A 16,678-nucleotide genomic window follows, 5' to 3' on the forward strand; every position below is an offset into this window, starting at 1 on the left:
GCCAAGAGATAATTTGGGAACAGTTTAGTATTATTTTTGCCTAATTCTCATCATGTAATAGGCAGAGCTACCTCAGGAGACACACAAAATACTCTTATTCCAATCCCAACTGTGCACCTACCCCATTAATTCTGCTTATCTTTTTGCACTCGTTACATCAACTTTAAGTCAGCCTTCTTAGGGAATAAAGTGTGAAATAGAAATGTGGCAGTAGGGGGCCACTTTTCATTGCAAGTATGGCCCCAAAGCTAAGGTTGCAAGATAAAATATTCAATATCCAGTTAATATAAATTTTGTTAGCAAGTAGTTTTTTTTATATAAATATATCCCATGAAGTTAATTAAACATATCTGTAAAAAACTATTTGTTGTATGTCTAAAATGCAAATTTAAGTGAGGGTTTTGCATTTTCATTTGCTAAATCTTGCAACCCTATCCACAATGCACCTTCTATAGCTGAGGTTGTAGTTGACTATATGAATGTCCCTGGCCCAGCATACTTGGAGCCCAGTACAGGGGCCAGTGAAGAGAATGCACCAACTTCAGTTACACTGGTGAGGAAGGACTATGGAAAGAACTTGGGATTTGGAGACATTTGATCTGGATTATCATTCATCTTTGCCATTATTAATTCAGTATATTACTATTACTTCTATTGACCTTGTTCCTATATGTATGTAATGAAAAACAAATTGCCTTGCTAGGCTTTTTAGACTAACTTTCTTTTACCTGCATCCCTATGTCTTTGTTTCAAATATGCGTAGCTTCCTTGAATATACACCAAGTAGCTCTTCAAATCTGATATTCCTGTAGGATGCTAAAAATACACAGGATTATTTTTTTTTCCAGACCAAGAATTCAGCCACCCAGACTGTGGTGATTTCCTACATCATATATTTAAGATTCCTACTAACTTTGAAGGATAAAATGAGGTAACTCATGTGAAATCAACTGCCACACCCACAAGTCATATAATAGTCAGCAAATATTAATACTCTCCCTTCCATTTTTATAAGATCTTGCAAGTTTTATTATAAAAGGAGCCTATATTTAATATACTTTCAACACAGTGCAGCCTTCTGCTTTAAGACTCATCCAAAGAAATGAATTCAATAAAATCCTCTTTAGAAGAGTGAACAAGACATCCCAGAGGGAAGCTTCACTGGACAAGTAAACTTCACAGGACTTTCTTCAGCTGTGTCCAATCCTGTTTGAACTATTAATAAAGGGAATGCAGCCATCTTGCAGAACTAGGCTGAAGATTAAAGGCATCTCTTTAAAACCATATTTGGAAAAGGGACTTGAGTTTCCAGAGATATTACTCTTTTTAGAGAGCTGATCCTGCAATCTCAGCTAACATTCGCTGGAATGCCCTGGAAAATAGCTGCCATTTTACAAGATAACTTTAGAGTTTCCACATAACAAAGAAGGGAACATGTATTCAATTTCTCCTTTCCAGAAAAATCAGAGTGGCATAGAAAACTTAAAGGAAACCTCAGATAGCATATAGGTTAGAAATCCACACCACTGAAGCTATTCTGAGAAGGAACAGTATTTACAATAGCTCACTTTGACTGAGCACTTAGTAAGTGACAGACTTTGGGCTAAGCACTTAATGTGCTTTGTGTATTTTGATCTGCAAACAACTTTATGAAATTAGTAATGCCTTCATCCCTCTTACATAGATTGGGAATCCCAGGAATAAATATGATAAATTCCTTGCCCTAGGTCATATATACTAAATGATGGAGCCAAAATTAACTAAAGTCTATCTGCCCCTTATTTCAAAGTTTCTTTCCATGTAGGCAGAGACCTTCCACATCAGAATCATATTAAAATATGAGAGCCTGAAGTCTACCCCAGAACTACCTAACAAGATATTTAAGGCTGAAAATAGGAATTTACATTTACATTATTAAGCTTCCCAGTGCCTGAGATAAAAGTTAAAGTTGAGAACTTTATGTTATTCTGCCTATGTTATTCGATTATTCTCAGATATCTCGAATCGCATCTATGTAACTGATAGAAAATACAGACAACTCTAGGCAAAATCAACCAATCTATGAAATATTCTATAGGAAGATACCTGGTCAATCATGATGCTCTAGGACACTGGCCCACTTCTAGGATTGTACAAATACCTGAGTGAGCTGGAAGTTACATATTTGAGAAATCTTCATATGACATCCACCGCTTACACAGGGGAAATATAAAAAAATAGTGACTGGGAGTTATCTACAGCTAAACCACATGGCCTTGGGTTCATTGATACTTTGTTCATACTGTTTCTTTTTAAGAGAGTTAAGAAAAACATAACATAACCAAATGCAGGTCTAGCTGCCTACTGCAATGATAGCCAAACAAGTAAGAAAGGTACTGGTGAATAGGAAGAGGTTTATTCAAAGTGTAGCAATCTGAGAAGATGGAGGACTTTTGCCTCCAAGCTCATCTTAATGTCTCAATGCAGGCAGAGTTTTTATAAGGAGGAAAAGGGAAAGCAGAATAAAGAAATCAAGGGGAAGGAGTTAAAAAGTTCTCTACATGCAGATTAGCACAGGTACATTCCAAAAACAACTTCAAAACTGGTCAATCAGTGGTCTAGTGTGCATTATCCTGGTTTTTCTCATCTTGGGTTTACAGTTGAAGGTCAGCAAATCTCCCTGAACTAGGATGACTAAAGTTCGGAGTCTGTAGGATTCTTATGCAAATGTGCTGTTTATCTACAAAGTTACATATCCCCAAAAGTCAACACTTTCAGAAACAATGTCAAAACACTGCAGGGTGGGTTACATTTCCCCACTGTTAAAGTTCCCTACTGTTACACATATACTATCAAATTTATGTAAAATCATTAATTCAACTGATATTTTTTATGTCTTTTAATTATGCTAAGCATTGCATCTCTTATAAGACGCAATAATGAGTAAATTCTGTTCTCACAGAATTTATTTTTCTGTAGGAAGACTCATAATAAAAAGTGAAAAAATAAATCAATTAGTAAGAAATTCTATACAAAAGAAGTTAATATGAACGAGATAGGAAAGGCATAAAATAGTGTTGCTAGGGAAAGTCTCTTTGGAAGTGTATTTGAACTGAAGGCTTTATGATGAGGAGGAACCAAGCATGTGCAGATCTGGGTAGGATAGTACTGAGGGAACAGCTAGTGCACCAATATAGAAGAACAAGCAGAAGGTGGGTGTAGCAGAAACATAGTGAGCTTGGAGGAAAGTGGTGGGAAGTGATAAGTGAAGTAGGCAATGCCAGATTATGGTTGACTAGGCAAGGCAACAAATGGTGTCTATATTTCATTCTAAATCTGATAGGGGCTTAAGACTTGGGAAAATTTAGCTTAAGGTAAATAGTCATAAATCTAGCAAGTAATATGTACGTTAAGTTTTTGTTTCAGTAACTACAGATAAGACCTATCTTGGCGCCTAAGAGTAAGCAGATGACCTCTTGGAGACGTCTGTACCAGGAAGAAGCAAGCGACTACCCTTCCCCCTTGGAGGCAACTGTTGAATTTCAAAGGCTTTCACTGACACCTTGTTTGCCCTCCCCCAACCCTCTTATAAAAGATCTGGGAAAGAGAGAGAGAGATGGTTTGTTAGGGTATGAACCCACCATCTTCTCGGATCACCGGCCATCTGAATAAAACGCCTATGAAAGATTCAATCACTGTCATTGCTTATTGGATTTGGTAGTGACAGGCAGCCCGAACACCGATGTCTTTTCCGGTTACAAATCCATTAGACATTTTCATGCAGGAAATGAAATGATTTACATTTTAAATAAATAGTTATATATAAATCATAATGCAATCTACCTTTGCTGATAAGGACCAATATTTACAAACACATTACCTCATTCTGGTCTTGTCAATTTTAATACATTGTATGTGGGAAACGTATTTATAGGTTTTACATTGACTGGTAGTAGAGCGCGTGATAAAAACTACCTGCAAACAATGTGTTAACATCTTCATAAGGATGTTTTCTCTTCTGTTCATAGAAATCTTACCCTTGCCTCAAAGACAAGTTCAATGTCCACTGTAACTGTGGCTCTGTGCATTATACCTCATCCTGACTGTTTCTCCAGGCATTCTGCCTTTGTTTCTTTTTATGTGCTTGACACAGAATAAATGGAAATTCATCTGTATCACCCATGGTTATTCAAAGAACAAGCATTTGGTGAATATTTGAAGTAAAATCCTGAACTTGGCTCATTAGCTGGGATTTTGTGAGCAATGCCTTCTAGCAACCTCTAAATACAACTGTTAACAGAATAAGCATTTTAGGGGAAATCTGATCCCTGCCTTGCTCAAAACCTCTGAAGGCAAGATAAAATGATACTCCTTTGAAGGGCTTATAGGGTCATCATAATCAGCTCTGACCTGATTAACCAACCACATCATCTACCACACTCTCTTTCATGTGTGTTATGTTTCTCTAATTACCCAGGACATCTTGTCATTTCCTAAAACCTCTGTGCTCTTTTGAAACAGTGATTGAAATAAACATAATATACCAATCAGGAGGTAATTATAGAATAGGTTATACTAACAAACTCATAGAAGATGCACATATTAAATGTTTCCTTGTAAGTATTTTATAGCCATCAGCAATTGTAGCTCCTGCTTAATCAAGACATGACCCAACCACAGGAACTGGGCAAGTGTCAGCAACTCATATCAGAACAGCGCAAATGCTGCCTTCATGTCCTGTTCCAGATATAGGCAGTAAAATTGCAGATGGAGCAATGAAACTACGGGATGACACATGCAGGAGATAACACTGAAACCACCTGAGAGCAGAGTGAGAAACTACACATCACCAGAAATTCCTTAGTTCCTTTTTCCCACAGTTCTTCTGTATCAACTAACCAGGATAAGTAAGATGTTGAGATGGGCTTTGAGAGGTGAGTCCCCCATCTTCCAAGTTGCTGGCACCTAAATAAAACCACTTTTCTTTATATCAGCACCTGCCTCTTGAGTATTGGCTTTTGAAGTGGTGGACAGCCAGACTAGCTTCAGTTACACTTCCTTCTCTTATTCGTTACACTCTTCCTTGTTCCTTGCCCTCATATTTTCTTCCACCATCTCCCAACTGTAGGAATACTTTTTATTCTTCTAGGTACAGATGTCCCTGACTGTGCCAGTGAGAGATGGGTATGTCTTCCTCTGTGTTCCTTTCTCCCAGGATTTACCAGATAATTGTCCCTAAAACCGTAGCTCCACAAAGCATGCTTCTTTGGAAAAATACCAGTAATTTAGAAACTGTTGTCCACTACAATCTTCTCTGAGAGGATCACGAATGGAGGGAAGTATACCAAAGGCTTTATGGAATTGTGAAGCAGAGCTACAGAACCTAGTATTTCAACTCAAACCTTATTTATGTGTCTGAGTATGAAACACGCATTGACATTCTGCAGGTGTTTGGGAAATACTCGTTTTAAGTTAACAAAATCACCAGGGAAAAAAGGCCCCCAAAACTTCAATTATATTCCCTTTTGCACTGAATTGCAATAATTGGCTTAGACGTGCATCCCACACACTGAATGGTGAAGTACTTGAGAGTCTGTCTTACTTCTCTCTGTGTCACTTTGGCCTGGCATAAAGTCTGACCTCCCAAGGGGGCTCCACACATTCTGACTGGCTGAACCACTGTGAGTCCACAAAGCAGACTCTGCTTATTGAGAAAAACCTCTATTATGTTCACTTTGCTGTATTTCCAGATGTTCCACCTCATCCATTTGTTCCTCTCTTATTCCACAGATTCATCCTGCTTCCTGGTAAGGTAAACAGAGGCAGTCTGGCTTCCTCACCCAGGTGTCTGGGTAACTAAGGGAAGCAGTTTTCCCATAACCTTGGAGGGGCATGATAAGTAGTGTTCTCATAGCCTTGAGACTGGGTCCAATTAATGGTGCCCATAACATGAAGTGGGCTAACATGTGCAAAATTATGTTATATTATATAATTTTTGGCTTTTTCCTGGCTTTGTTTGTCTCTAATACTTAAGCAGGTAGGGACTCCCTGCTAGGTGCCACAACATGCGCCACACAAAGGGACAGGTGATTATATAGTATGCCATGCAGAGACACGCAGGGGGACACACAGCTTGCAGCGTGTGTGGCTCACCCACCTGAGAATAAAGGCATGTCAAGCATCCCCACAGATCTGCAGATTTTCTTCCATCTGCCAGAATCCTGTGAACCTGTCAGGCCTTGACTGACTATAACACATTCCTGAAGCAATTGTCAGGGAAAACTGCATATAAAAGTCCATTTATTATTTTTTAACCTCATTGGGAATTATTCTGCAATGACAGTCTGAACATCTTTGCTGTTCATTATTCTTTTTTGTAGCATATTTTAGAAGAACTTTCAAACCTATTATCCACTTGCATACATTTTAGATAATTAACACATGCATGTAATCAATTTGAAATTGTTTTCAATCTCAAATTCTTTTTTGAGTCTAATTTGACAACATAAAAATATAATCCTTTCTGACAGATCTTATTTCAATCTAACAAAGTAGTAATCATTCTTTATTTTAAAAGTTTAATAATTTTATAAGTGTTTAAGCTATGTCTTATGCCATTAATCAAAATGTTGTCCTAGAAGCTATACTCAGGGCTGTTCTTGATTCTTTATACACCATTTTATTGCCCCAAATCTACCTATCACTAAATTGATATAAATTCATACTCTTCCATTTTACAAAAGCTCATGAGATTTTATCCAAGGTTTTATTGAAGTCTATATATTTACTACCTATATAGAAACTCCCAATCTAGCCATTAATCAACTTTATAAAAATATATTACTTTAGAAAATATGTAGTGGTCAGCTATGCAAGTTTTCAGCCAATAGCACTGCCCTTTCAAATGTTGTATGACACCTACTTTCTCAGTGTCTACTAATGAGACTTTATTAATCAATTCTAAAATCTTGTTTTTAATGTTTTTATACAATGTCCATTTTATCCTTTTTAGAAATCATATTTAAAATATCTGCATATTTTCCAGTGTAATTTTTGGCTGTACCCCTTCCTGAAAAATCACTAAAAATTTTTCATCTCATCTATAAAGCTTGTAAGAATTTAATTTATCTGGCAAAGTGGTCATAACTTGTTGAGACTTTTACTTCTAACTAAACTGTAATCCAATCCCCACCTTGCTTTTCCCCACTTTTATATAATCTTCCTTACTTTCCCTCTTTAATCTCAAATACATTTAAAAAGCTGCAAAACTGTTATTTTGCTAAGTATTTGAGATTTTGCTCACCATTTTAGGTCTTCAGTTTGGCTGAAGTAAGCTCTTACACAAACATTCTACAGGTTTGGACATTTCCAACACTGACAATGTTTTTAAAAAAACATAGTGTAAAGGGAGAGGCACTGGTCATACAGTGATGCAGATTCCGGCTCATGGGGTCCGCATCATTATGGATGAAATATAAGACATATTCACATGGACTACCAAGTCCTGTGGAGGAAAAGGGACAGCATGGATTTTCTCTCAAGGGAGCAAAAGCCTTGGCCCTTGTTCCAATGAGTTTTTATTGTCGTACTGGGCACAATACAAGAATGTCCTCATTAACTATGCACAAGCTCACTTTAGGTGGTTAGCTCATACAGAAAACAAAGGAGAGGATGCTGGTCATCACATCACAGAAGAGGGATATTTGCAAATGAAAAGGCAAAAGTAGTTGGACCAGTTATATTCATCCTTGGAAGGTTTAGCATGGATTTTAGGAAATTGCTTTGCAGTAAATGTCTTCAATTTAGAGTGAGGGAGTTTTAGCAAAAAGCAAGACTATAGAGGCCTAAGTACATTGCAGGCCTGATCCCCCATGCAACAACCTATCTGTGAGCATGGGTCCTGTGCATCTCCGAGTGAGAGCTGGGCCCACGCCATGCAGAGCAGCCTCCCACAATATTGCTGAAGAGAAAAAGTGAAATTTATAAGACTGTAAGAATGTTTCTTCAGCAGAATCTTGGGGAGTTATTGGAGAGATGGTTCCTTTGGCAAATGCCTTCTATCAGGGGTGATAGACCTTTATACACAACAGCATTCAACAGTGGGGCCACCCAATTAATGTCACTCAACATAGTCTATAATCACAGAAAAAACTACAGATACAATATAACATTTGTTGATTATCATAAACCAGAAACTGCAATGAGCAGCAAATGGGAGCCATTTTGTATGCTTGGTAGTTATAATTCTGAATGTAAAGCTATAAATTAGCATCTGGTTCACTTTTTATTTTCTCACAGTTTGTATAATGTGAGTTACTTACCAAAATTCTTATGACCTCATGGTATTTGAAAAACATTACCTTCAAACCTTAGGACTAGATAGAGAATTGCATTGCCACTTGAAACATTGTCACAGGACAACCTCTTTGAGTTATCATGAAGCCATTATTGGGCTACATGCCCAGTAATTTGTCACCAGTAGAATTCAAGAGATCTGGAGAAAGATAGACTTAGGTTTACATCCTGTATTTGCAACTTCCTTGCTCTATTGTAACAGGGTTCTGCCAAGACCGGGGACCCCAAATAGGGATTTGAAATGGGGTCTAGAACTCAAAGTGTTCAGGAAATATTAGGATGTCCTCATACCCCACCCCTCCCCATATACACACAGGTGTGGGTTGGGGTAAGGGACAAATGGAGCAGGGCCATTGAGAGCTGTTTTGCATAGCAACAGCTTTGCAGCTAACCTCTGGTGTGGTCATTCAACATATCTATAACCTTTAACTGGTTACATAGATATGTTAAATAGCTGTGGCCATGCTCTGAGCCAGGGTAATGGAAGTAACTTCTCCCCAAGATGTAACTGCAGGGCAGGTCCCCCGAGTTACAGCACCTGTGTGGAGATGACTGGCTCCATGACAAGGGGCCATGCCTGCCCAGACTCATGAAGGCAGTCCAGTAAAGCTGGAAGGATGTGAGACTGATCCCAAGTGTAGCCAAGTGTGGGAGGAGCCGGAAATGGGGCTGCAGAGGAAGATTGGCACAGGAATTTAAACCCAGACACAGCAGCCATTGTTCAGGGGAGCACCACCTGGCTTTGGCAGAGTGGAGACTCCCATGGCCATTGTGCAGAGAGAGAACCATTCGGTCTTTAGCAGAGTGCAGGCTCCTGCAGCCCTGCAAGAGAGAATCACTATGTGGCTTTAGCAAAGAACCGCCACTCAGCTTTGGCAGAGTGGTGACCCCCCTCCTTGCAGCCACTGGGGGAAGAACCACGCAGTTTTGGCTGAGCAGAGACTCCCACAGCCATTGTGCAAAGAGGACCATGCAGCTGGGGCAATGGAGAGAGAACATTGTGGCTTTGCCAGAGTGGGGACCCCCGCAGATTTAGAAGGGGGAACCATCACCTGGCTTTAGCAGAGATCCCAGCAACACAGCTGATGGTACCAGGAACGAGAGAGGCTTACCAGCTGAGGCAGATTACTGGGAAGAACCAGGGTCTGTCTGAGCCACAGACTTCTACTTCTTTTCCTGAGATCTGGTACCCCAGACTGGGCAAAGAGGGAAGGAAGGACTGTGTGTGTTTGTGGGTATTTTAAGGGACTTTGGGATTTTGATGAAGGCATTAGGTCACTACTTTAGGTTTGTATAGCATTAAATAAACATTTCCTTTCCTTTTCACCAATCTCTGGCATTGAGAGTCTTCTTTCCTCTGGCAGAGGACATAACGAACCTGGGGGCTTCCTTTCAGGTAATAGTATATTGCCTTTGGCACCCCCTTAGCCCCCTTTTTGTTCTATAACACTATGAATTAGATATTTTACATAAATATACCTCAGTTTTATCATTTATAAGGTAAGGATATAAATAGTTTCTATCTTATGTATTTTTTTCGGGGGTTCAACAAGAGAATGTAAATTTTGTGGCGCATGTCAAGCATTAAATAATGGTAACTTACATTACCCCGACACATCTGATTTCTCATGAAGTTTAATATAAGAAAAACTAATTAAATACTTTTTATCATACCCCCTCTATAAACATATATACAAATATATTTATACATAAATTTCTATTTTGTTTTATCAGAAAATATGATATATTCTAACAAATGAAAACATCATTGCTCCATATAAGTCTAAATCAGAGATTTCAATCTGGAACAAAAGGATCCTCACTTCTATATCTCTAATGAAATTTAAAAAAATAGAGCATCATATGAATTTATTTGACTGACATGGAACCTGCTAGATTTAAAAGAACACATTCCAATCCATCCATAATAAGAGGGTAGCATTAAGGAAACTAACCCCACTTCATATCATCCAAGCAGAGTTAGAAACTGGCCGAATTTCAGAATATAATCTTCAGTGCTTAGTGAAACATCCTGACATGAAGGGATGGATATATGGTACTCAACATATGGTAAAGTTGAAGTAATAACCTTGTAAATTCTGAATCTATATACATACTTAAAACAGTAAACATTTCTAAGCCTCTCATTACAAAACTCAGTGTTTCTTTCTTCAACTTCAAAATATAGAAATTACTTTATAAAGATTTTAGTTAAAAATTTGATGTTTCCATTTTATAAATATTTTGACCTAAAAAAAATACTAGTTTACTCAACCAAACTTTGCACAAATATATTACTCTATTCTAAAAACAATGTCAAATCATAACCAAGACATGTAACTGATAGAGTTCATTTTATTTTTCCATGTAAGAATGAAACACACACTGGCTGGTGTGGCTCAGTGGGTTGAGAGCCAGCCCGAGAACCTAGGGGTCACCAGTTCGATTCCCAGGCAGGGCATATGCTTGGGTTGAAGGCCAGGTCTCCAGTTAGGGGCATGCAAGAGGCAGCCAATTGATGTTTTTTGTTTGTTTGTTTTGTTTTGTTTTTTAAGAGAAGAACAAAAAGGAATGAAATACATTTGCATGAAATATTTCCTACAGAATTTAAAGCTTTCCCTGTGGTTTGCTAACATGTTTGCAAATGGCATTGCACCTGCTTTTATACAAACATCCTTGATGACTAGAGGAATATCAAATGTATCAGGGAAATAGCTGCATGACAATAGCTCAAATGGATGTAATGAGATGGGCTCCATGACTGAGTACCAGACACAGTCACCACATATTTCTCAGATGAGATAATACCTCTTCATGATCAATGTGACTTCAAAATGTTGCCAATCTGGTGTGAGCTTTGGCCATCTGTCTCATTTGGATTATTTATTGGATTTCTCACACAACTAATGAGTACTTGTCTATTCCATCTACTAATCTGTTCATACTGTGAAAGTTCAAACATTTGACCCTAAAAATATCAATTTCCCTCATGAACGCATGAATGAAAAGGTTGTTATAAATTCAAGAAGTATTTTTGATTATTGGTTTAATGTGGACTAAATTTTTTCACAAACATTTCACAATTTTGGATTTTCATGCACATTTCAATACATTAGTTAACTAATTTTTTTTAAACTACTACTGTATTCCAGAGCAGTATTATTTGTTGTTGAACTTTCTATTGGAGCAACCCAAGAAGTATCATTAAGAAAAATTCATGAATGCAGTTAAGAAAGTTATTTTGAATGCTGATAGTTTTGTAGCCATTAAGTTTGGCATGGCTTATTCAATAAGATAATTATTCTTTTTAAAAATGTTTTAAATTTTAATCATTGTTCAAGTACAGTTTTCTCCCTTTTACTCCCATTCCAGCCCAGCCACCCAACCCTCCCCACTTCCCTCCCATTACCACCCTCCCCTTAGTTTTTGTCCATGTGTCCTTTAAATTTGTTCCTGTAAACCCTTCCCATTCTCCCCTGAAATTCCCTCTTCTCTCCTCTCTAATCACTGTCAGCCTGTTCTCTATTTCAGTGTCTTTGGCTATATTTTGCTTCTTTCATTGTTTTGTTGATTAGATAATTATTTTTTTAAGATTTTATTTATTAATTTTTTTAGAGAGGGAAGGGAGAGAGATAGATAGAGAGAGAGATCAATGTGCATTTGCTGGGGGTCATGGCCTTCAACCCAGGCATGTACCCTGACTGGGAATTGAACCTGCAACACTTTGGTTCGCAGCCTGTGCTCAATCCACTGGGCTATGCCGCCCAGGGTAGATAACTATTCTTTATAATTAATAAATCAGCTCAGAAAAGTTTTTGGTGAAGTGTTTTTAGTAAAGTTTATATTCTCTCTCTAGTGCTAGTCATAACTCAAGAGACCTTATAAACCTAGATAGGCCAAAATAGGAAGGTTTAACCTAAAGTGGAAACAATATTGAGCTAGTATAGCTTTGGTTTATGGTATCACTGGGAAAAATTTTGGCTGGTACTCAGCTTATATACCTCTCGCCCTGGGAAGTTATCTCAGAATTTCCCAAGACATTTAGTTTTTTTTCTTTTTTCTCTCTTCCTTCCTTCCTTCCTTCTCCTTCCTTCCTTCCTTCCTTCCTTCCTTCCTTCCTTCCTTCCTTCCTTCCTTCCTTCCTTCCTCCCTCCCTCCCTCCCTCCCTTCCTTCCTTCCTTCCTTCCTCCCTTCTTTCTTATAGTTTGCCTATGCCATTTTTATTTATAGTATCTCTTACATCACCTCAATTATATGTAGCTTTCTCTTTTTTTGGTTTCAGAGTCATTCAACATAAAGGAATGTAGATTTTATATGTACATCTTCAATATACTATATATCTGAGACATAGTATAATAAGTGTATGTTGATTAAATAATAATAAGATTCTTGAAGGATATGACTTGCAATTCCCTGCTATAAATAAGAATTTGTATGGAGTATTCAGGTTTTTAGTCTGATCAATAAGGGTGCACATAGATATGGCTTTTGAAAATACAAAGACTTGGGGAAAAGGAATATGAGTTTCAGATTATCACCTTGTGACTCATATTTCAACTCAAGGAAAGATGAAACCAACATTGTCCAAAGCAAGAATGATGAGCACTGAGAATAAAGGTATTCTAGAACTCATTAAAACAGAACCAGCACTGATTATTTTTGGCACATATATAGCAACATGGTTAATTGTATAGAGATTATGCTTACATTACTGTTTCCCAGCAGAATTTATATTTAGAGATGCCTTATTGCTGGGATGCATTCAACTGCAATGAAAAAAATTTACTTATAGGAATTCTAAAACTCACAAGTTAAATATGAAAAGATTTGTTTCCATAGTAACAAAAAGAATTTTATATATGTAATGGAGCAACCTGTGGGAATAAATAGTGTCTAGAATCTGAGATCAGTGAAAACAGTTTATTTACTAATCTATTCAACATTATAGAAAATTCTTCATCAGTTGCCATTATCTATATGCATATATATATTAATTCTGACTTGTTGCACAATTCCTTCCCTCCAAGGCAGTCTCTACTTCTGTAGTCAAATATTCACAAACTGAGAATTCATTGTTTATAAGGCTTTGTAGATACGGTATTATTCCAACTTTTGCAAGATTCATTATTTCCTTAGCCTTAAGTTTCATATAAATGGTCACATAATATCTGTTTATTTTTTACCTACCAGTAACTAAATTTTTAAAATGTATTAATATACCTCTTAATATATATCTCAGTTCCTTAGCAAATTGTTATACTATAAGGTGCCAGTGTCATGGAGGGCCTCTGGAAAAGCCCTGTAGGATAGTGATTAGTGGCAATTACTTTTAACAGTGATCATTAACATTGATATAGCAATTTCTGTTTATTATAACCTTGGCCATACCTCTTGTGGGATCTGAAGCTACCCTATCCCTATCCACAGCTCATGAGGTATCTGCAGGTTTTTGCTACATAACCTACAACCATCCCAGTCCAGTAGGGCAAATTGCTGTATCCACTATGCCTAGTACCCATTTCCCTCAAAATGATTGTTGATTCTTAGGACTCCATGCTGTTAATCCTCACCTTTATCAGTAAATGAGGAAAGTTCAAACCACATGTCCTTTTCAAAATACAGTTTATACTTAACTGTATGACCATGACTGTAATTTTCTGTACTTCCTAGTCCATGTGATCACAACCTCCTTTCCATGCCAGCAACCTGTTTGAGTACTCCCCTGATGACTACTCATTGATTCCATTGAGATAACCATCCCTTCTTCACTTCCTTCCATATTACCTTACATTCCAGAATGCTACATTTGAATATCATTCTGAATTTCATTGCCCTTAAGAGTTTTAATCACATCTATCCAGAAAAGCCTCAAATCTGTAGAAATTGAGCTGTCTGCTTTTTCTACATTATAATATCAATATAATAGAGCATTAGTAAATATCACACAACAGGGTGTTTCAATTCCAATATAAATATGCAATCACTAACATCTAGTTAACCCTCAAAACTTCCAGTAATGCAGTTACCAATTTGACTTCTACTCAACATTTCCAAACATAATCTAGTAAATACCTTTCATAAATTTGTTCCTTTCCCATTATTATATTTCAGATGGGTCCATTTTTATCTAAATATGAAAACAATAAACACTGCAATCATTCTAAGAATCTGCTCTTTCTAAACGTCAACATCAATTCCTCTCAAATATTTGTTATTATGTTTTAAATATCTATCATTTTTTTCCTATATCTTGCCTGGCAAAGGTGTAAAAAATTTGCAATTTTATACTTATTAGTAATATTACCTGATTACCATCTCTAAGTTTACTAGACTTTAAGCTCCATTAAATTAGGGGGTTTTTTTGCTCATTTTTATTCGCTATTTTATCTCTAGCATTTTGCATTTTTTCTTCGCTTACAGTGAGCAATTAATGCATATTTGATGAATGAATGTGTGAATGGATAAATAAATACAAGTAAATTTATAAGTGTTATCATAATAAGTGTATCATGCATGAAGGAAGTATTCATATTCTTATCATGTAAGAGAAAAATCCAAAGTTTAACACAAAAGTCAATTAAGCAGAAAATTATAAAGTTTAGGTCTTTTCCATTTCATAAACTTTAACTCTTAAGGATATTTTCATTTTAATACCATGATGCATACCAACCCCATGAAATGCTTTTTTCTTTAATTTTACTTAAAAATAGACTCATAAAAGTGTGACCCATTCTTACATAATTAACTATAAATATAGAGAATAATTCCTGTAGAAGGCATTCTAATGCTTTTAAAAATATGCCATTCACTACAAGTATTTTCAAAAGAAATATGTTAGTTTTGTAAAATGAAAAGTTTATATAGTTCATACTCCAAATTATGATTCATACCAAAATGTATCCAAAGCAATCATCATGCAAAAGGAAAAAGAATTAGAGCAGAAAATAACAAAAGTGACATTTTAAAAGCATCACAATTATTTTCTATCATTTATTGAGTATTTGAGTCTTGTAAACATTGTGCTAAGCAATTTATCCTTACAATGAAATAGGAATGATTATTATCCCTATTTTACAGATAAGGAAATTGAGAATTAGGGAAACAATCAAAACCAGGAGTCAAATCCAACTTCCATATGATTCCAGAGTGCCACTTAACATTAAATTGACTTCCTGATAAGTAGTTAAGTCTTTCATTTTGAGCCACTACTTAGTGAAAAATTGACAAAAATATTTTTACTACTAATAGCATCTAATAATGAAACATTCTAGTATAATCAGATGAAGGAGAAGAACACCATAAACATATTCGAAACTTAGCTTTTTGTGTATACTTAAGAAGCACATTATTTAGTCTTACCCATGAATTCAATCCCCAAGTGGTCTGCTACACCGAAGTCAGCATGTAAGGAAAAGAAAACAGAAAAAGAGAAAATGATTAGAAAAAATTTCACATGAAAATCAATGCTGATGAGACTGCTTTTTGAAGGAAAAGAATGCATCTCAACTTTAACTGCATGTTTGCTTGGGAAAGATAATTTACAGATTGCCAACAATTACATGGTGCTCTGAACATGGTTGGTATTTCCCAAAAGCCTGGAACTTTGGGTGGGATAATATTGAATCAGTTATCAAGCATGAGAAGCCTAAGGTTAGAACCCCAAGAGAAAGAAAGAAACGTTCACACACAAAAATATCTGGTACTAAACTTATTTTTAGAACTTGTGATATTTTATATATAATAACTACTTGTTTAACAAACTTTTTGGACCTCTGTGCTATGATGAAGTGAAAACATTTGCATGATCAGCCTTTACCAGGTGCTCATCATAATGTTGGATTTTTTCCCTTTTACTTGTTAGATGAGAAAACTGCGTTTTCAGAGAGATTAAAAATCTTACATTGTCCCAAAAGATGAGGCAGATCTAGGGCACAAATCCATTCGACCTGACCCCAAAGTTCTATAATGTTAAACTTGATAGCACTTCCTATCAATAATGATTGATGACGTGGCCATGCAGATGTGGACAGCCCACTGTTTCCACCCACTAATGTCTGTCTGTGAGCAGAAGACTAGTAAATTGGGCCCGGCTGTTCACGGGCATTTGTTGCCTTTAGATGTCCATTTATTTAAATGCTGCTTTATTTTTATAATTCAAGTATTCACTTTTTAAATTCATTTCATCATTTAATAGTGGTTTCTGTTGCAGCACTATGTTTCTTTTTTTAAAGATTTTATTTTATTTTATTATTTATTTTTTAGAGAGGGAAGGGAGGGAGATAGAGAGAGAGAGAGAGAGAGAGAGAAACATCAATGTGCAGTTGCTGGGGGTTATGGCCTGCAA

General features: G+C 36.6%; 1 protein-coding gene across 3 annotated transcripts in view; it reads right to left on the reverse strand.

Annotated features, from left to right (window-relative positions):
* NRG3 (neuregulin 3) overlaps positions 1-16,678 on the reverse strand; it is a 1,226,667-nt gene that overhangs the window by 145,913 nt on the left and 1,064,076 nt on the right. For all 3 annotated transcript variants that reach the window (XM_028514215.2, XM_028514214.2, XM_036026736.1), the window contains exon 4: positions 15,694-15,720. In XM_028514215.2, coding sequence (XP_028370016.1) covers positions 15,694-15,720 — 27 coding nt within the window. The remainder of the gene's footprint in view (positions 1-15,693; positions 15,721-16,678) is intronic.

This window comes from Phyllostomus discolor, chromosome 5 (assembly GCF_004126475.2).
Source record: "Phyllostomus discolor isolate MPI-MPIP mPhyDis1 chromosome 5, mPhyDis1.pri.v3, whole genome shotgun sequence".
NCBI classification, from domain to species: domain Eukaryota; kingdom Metazoa; phylum Chordata; class Mammalia; order Chiroptera; family Phyllostomidae; genus Phyllostomus; species Phyllostomus discolor.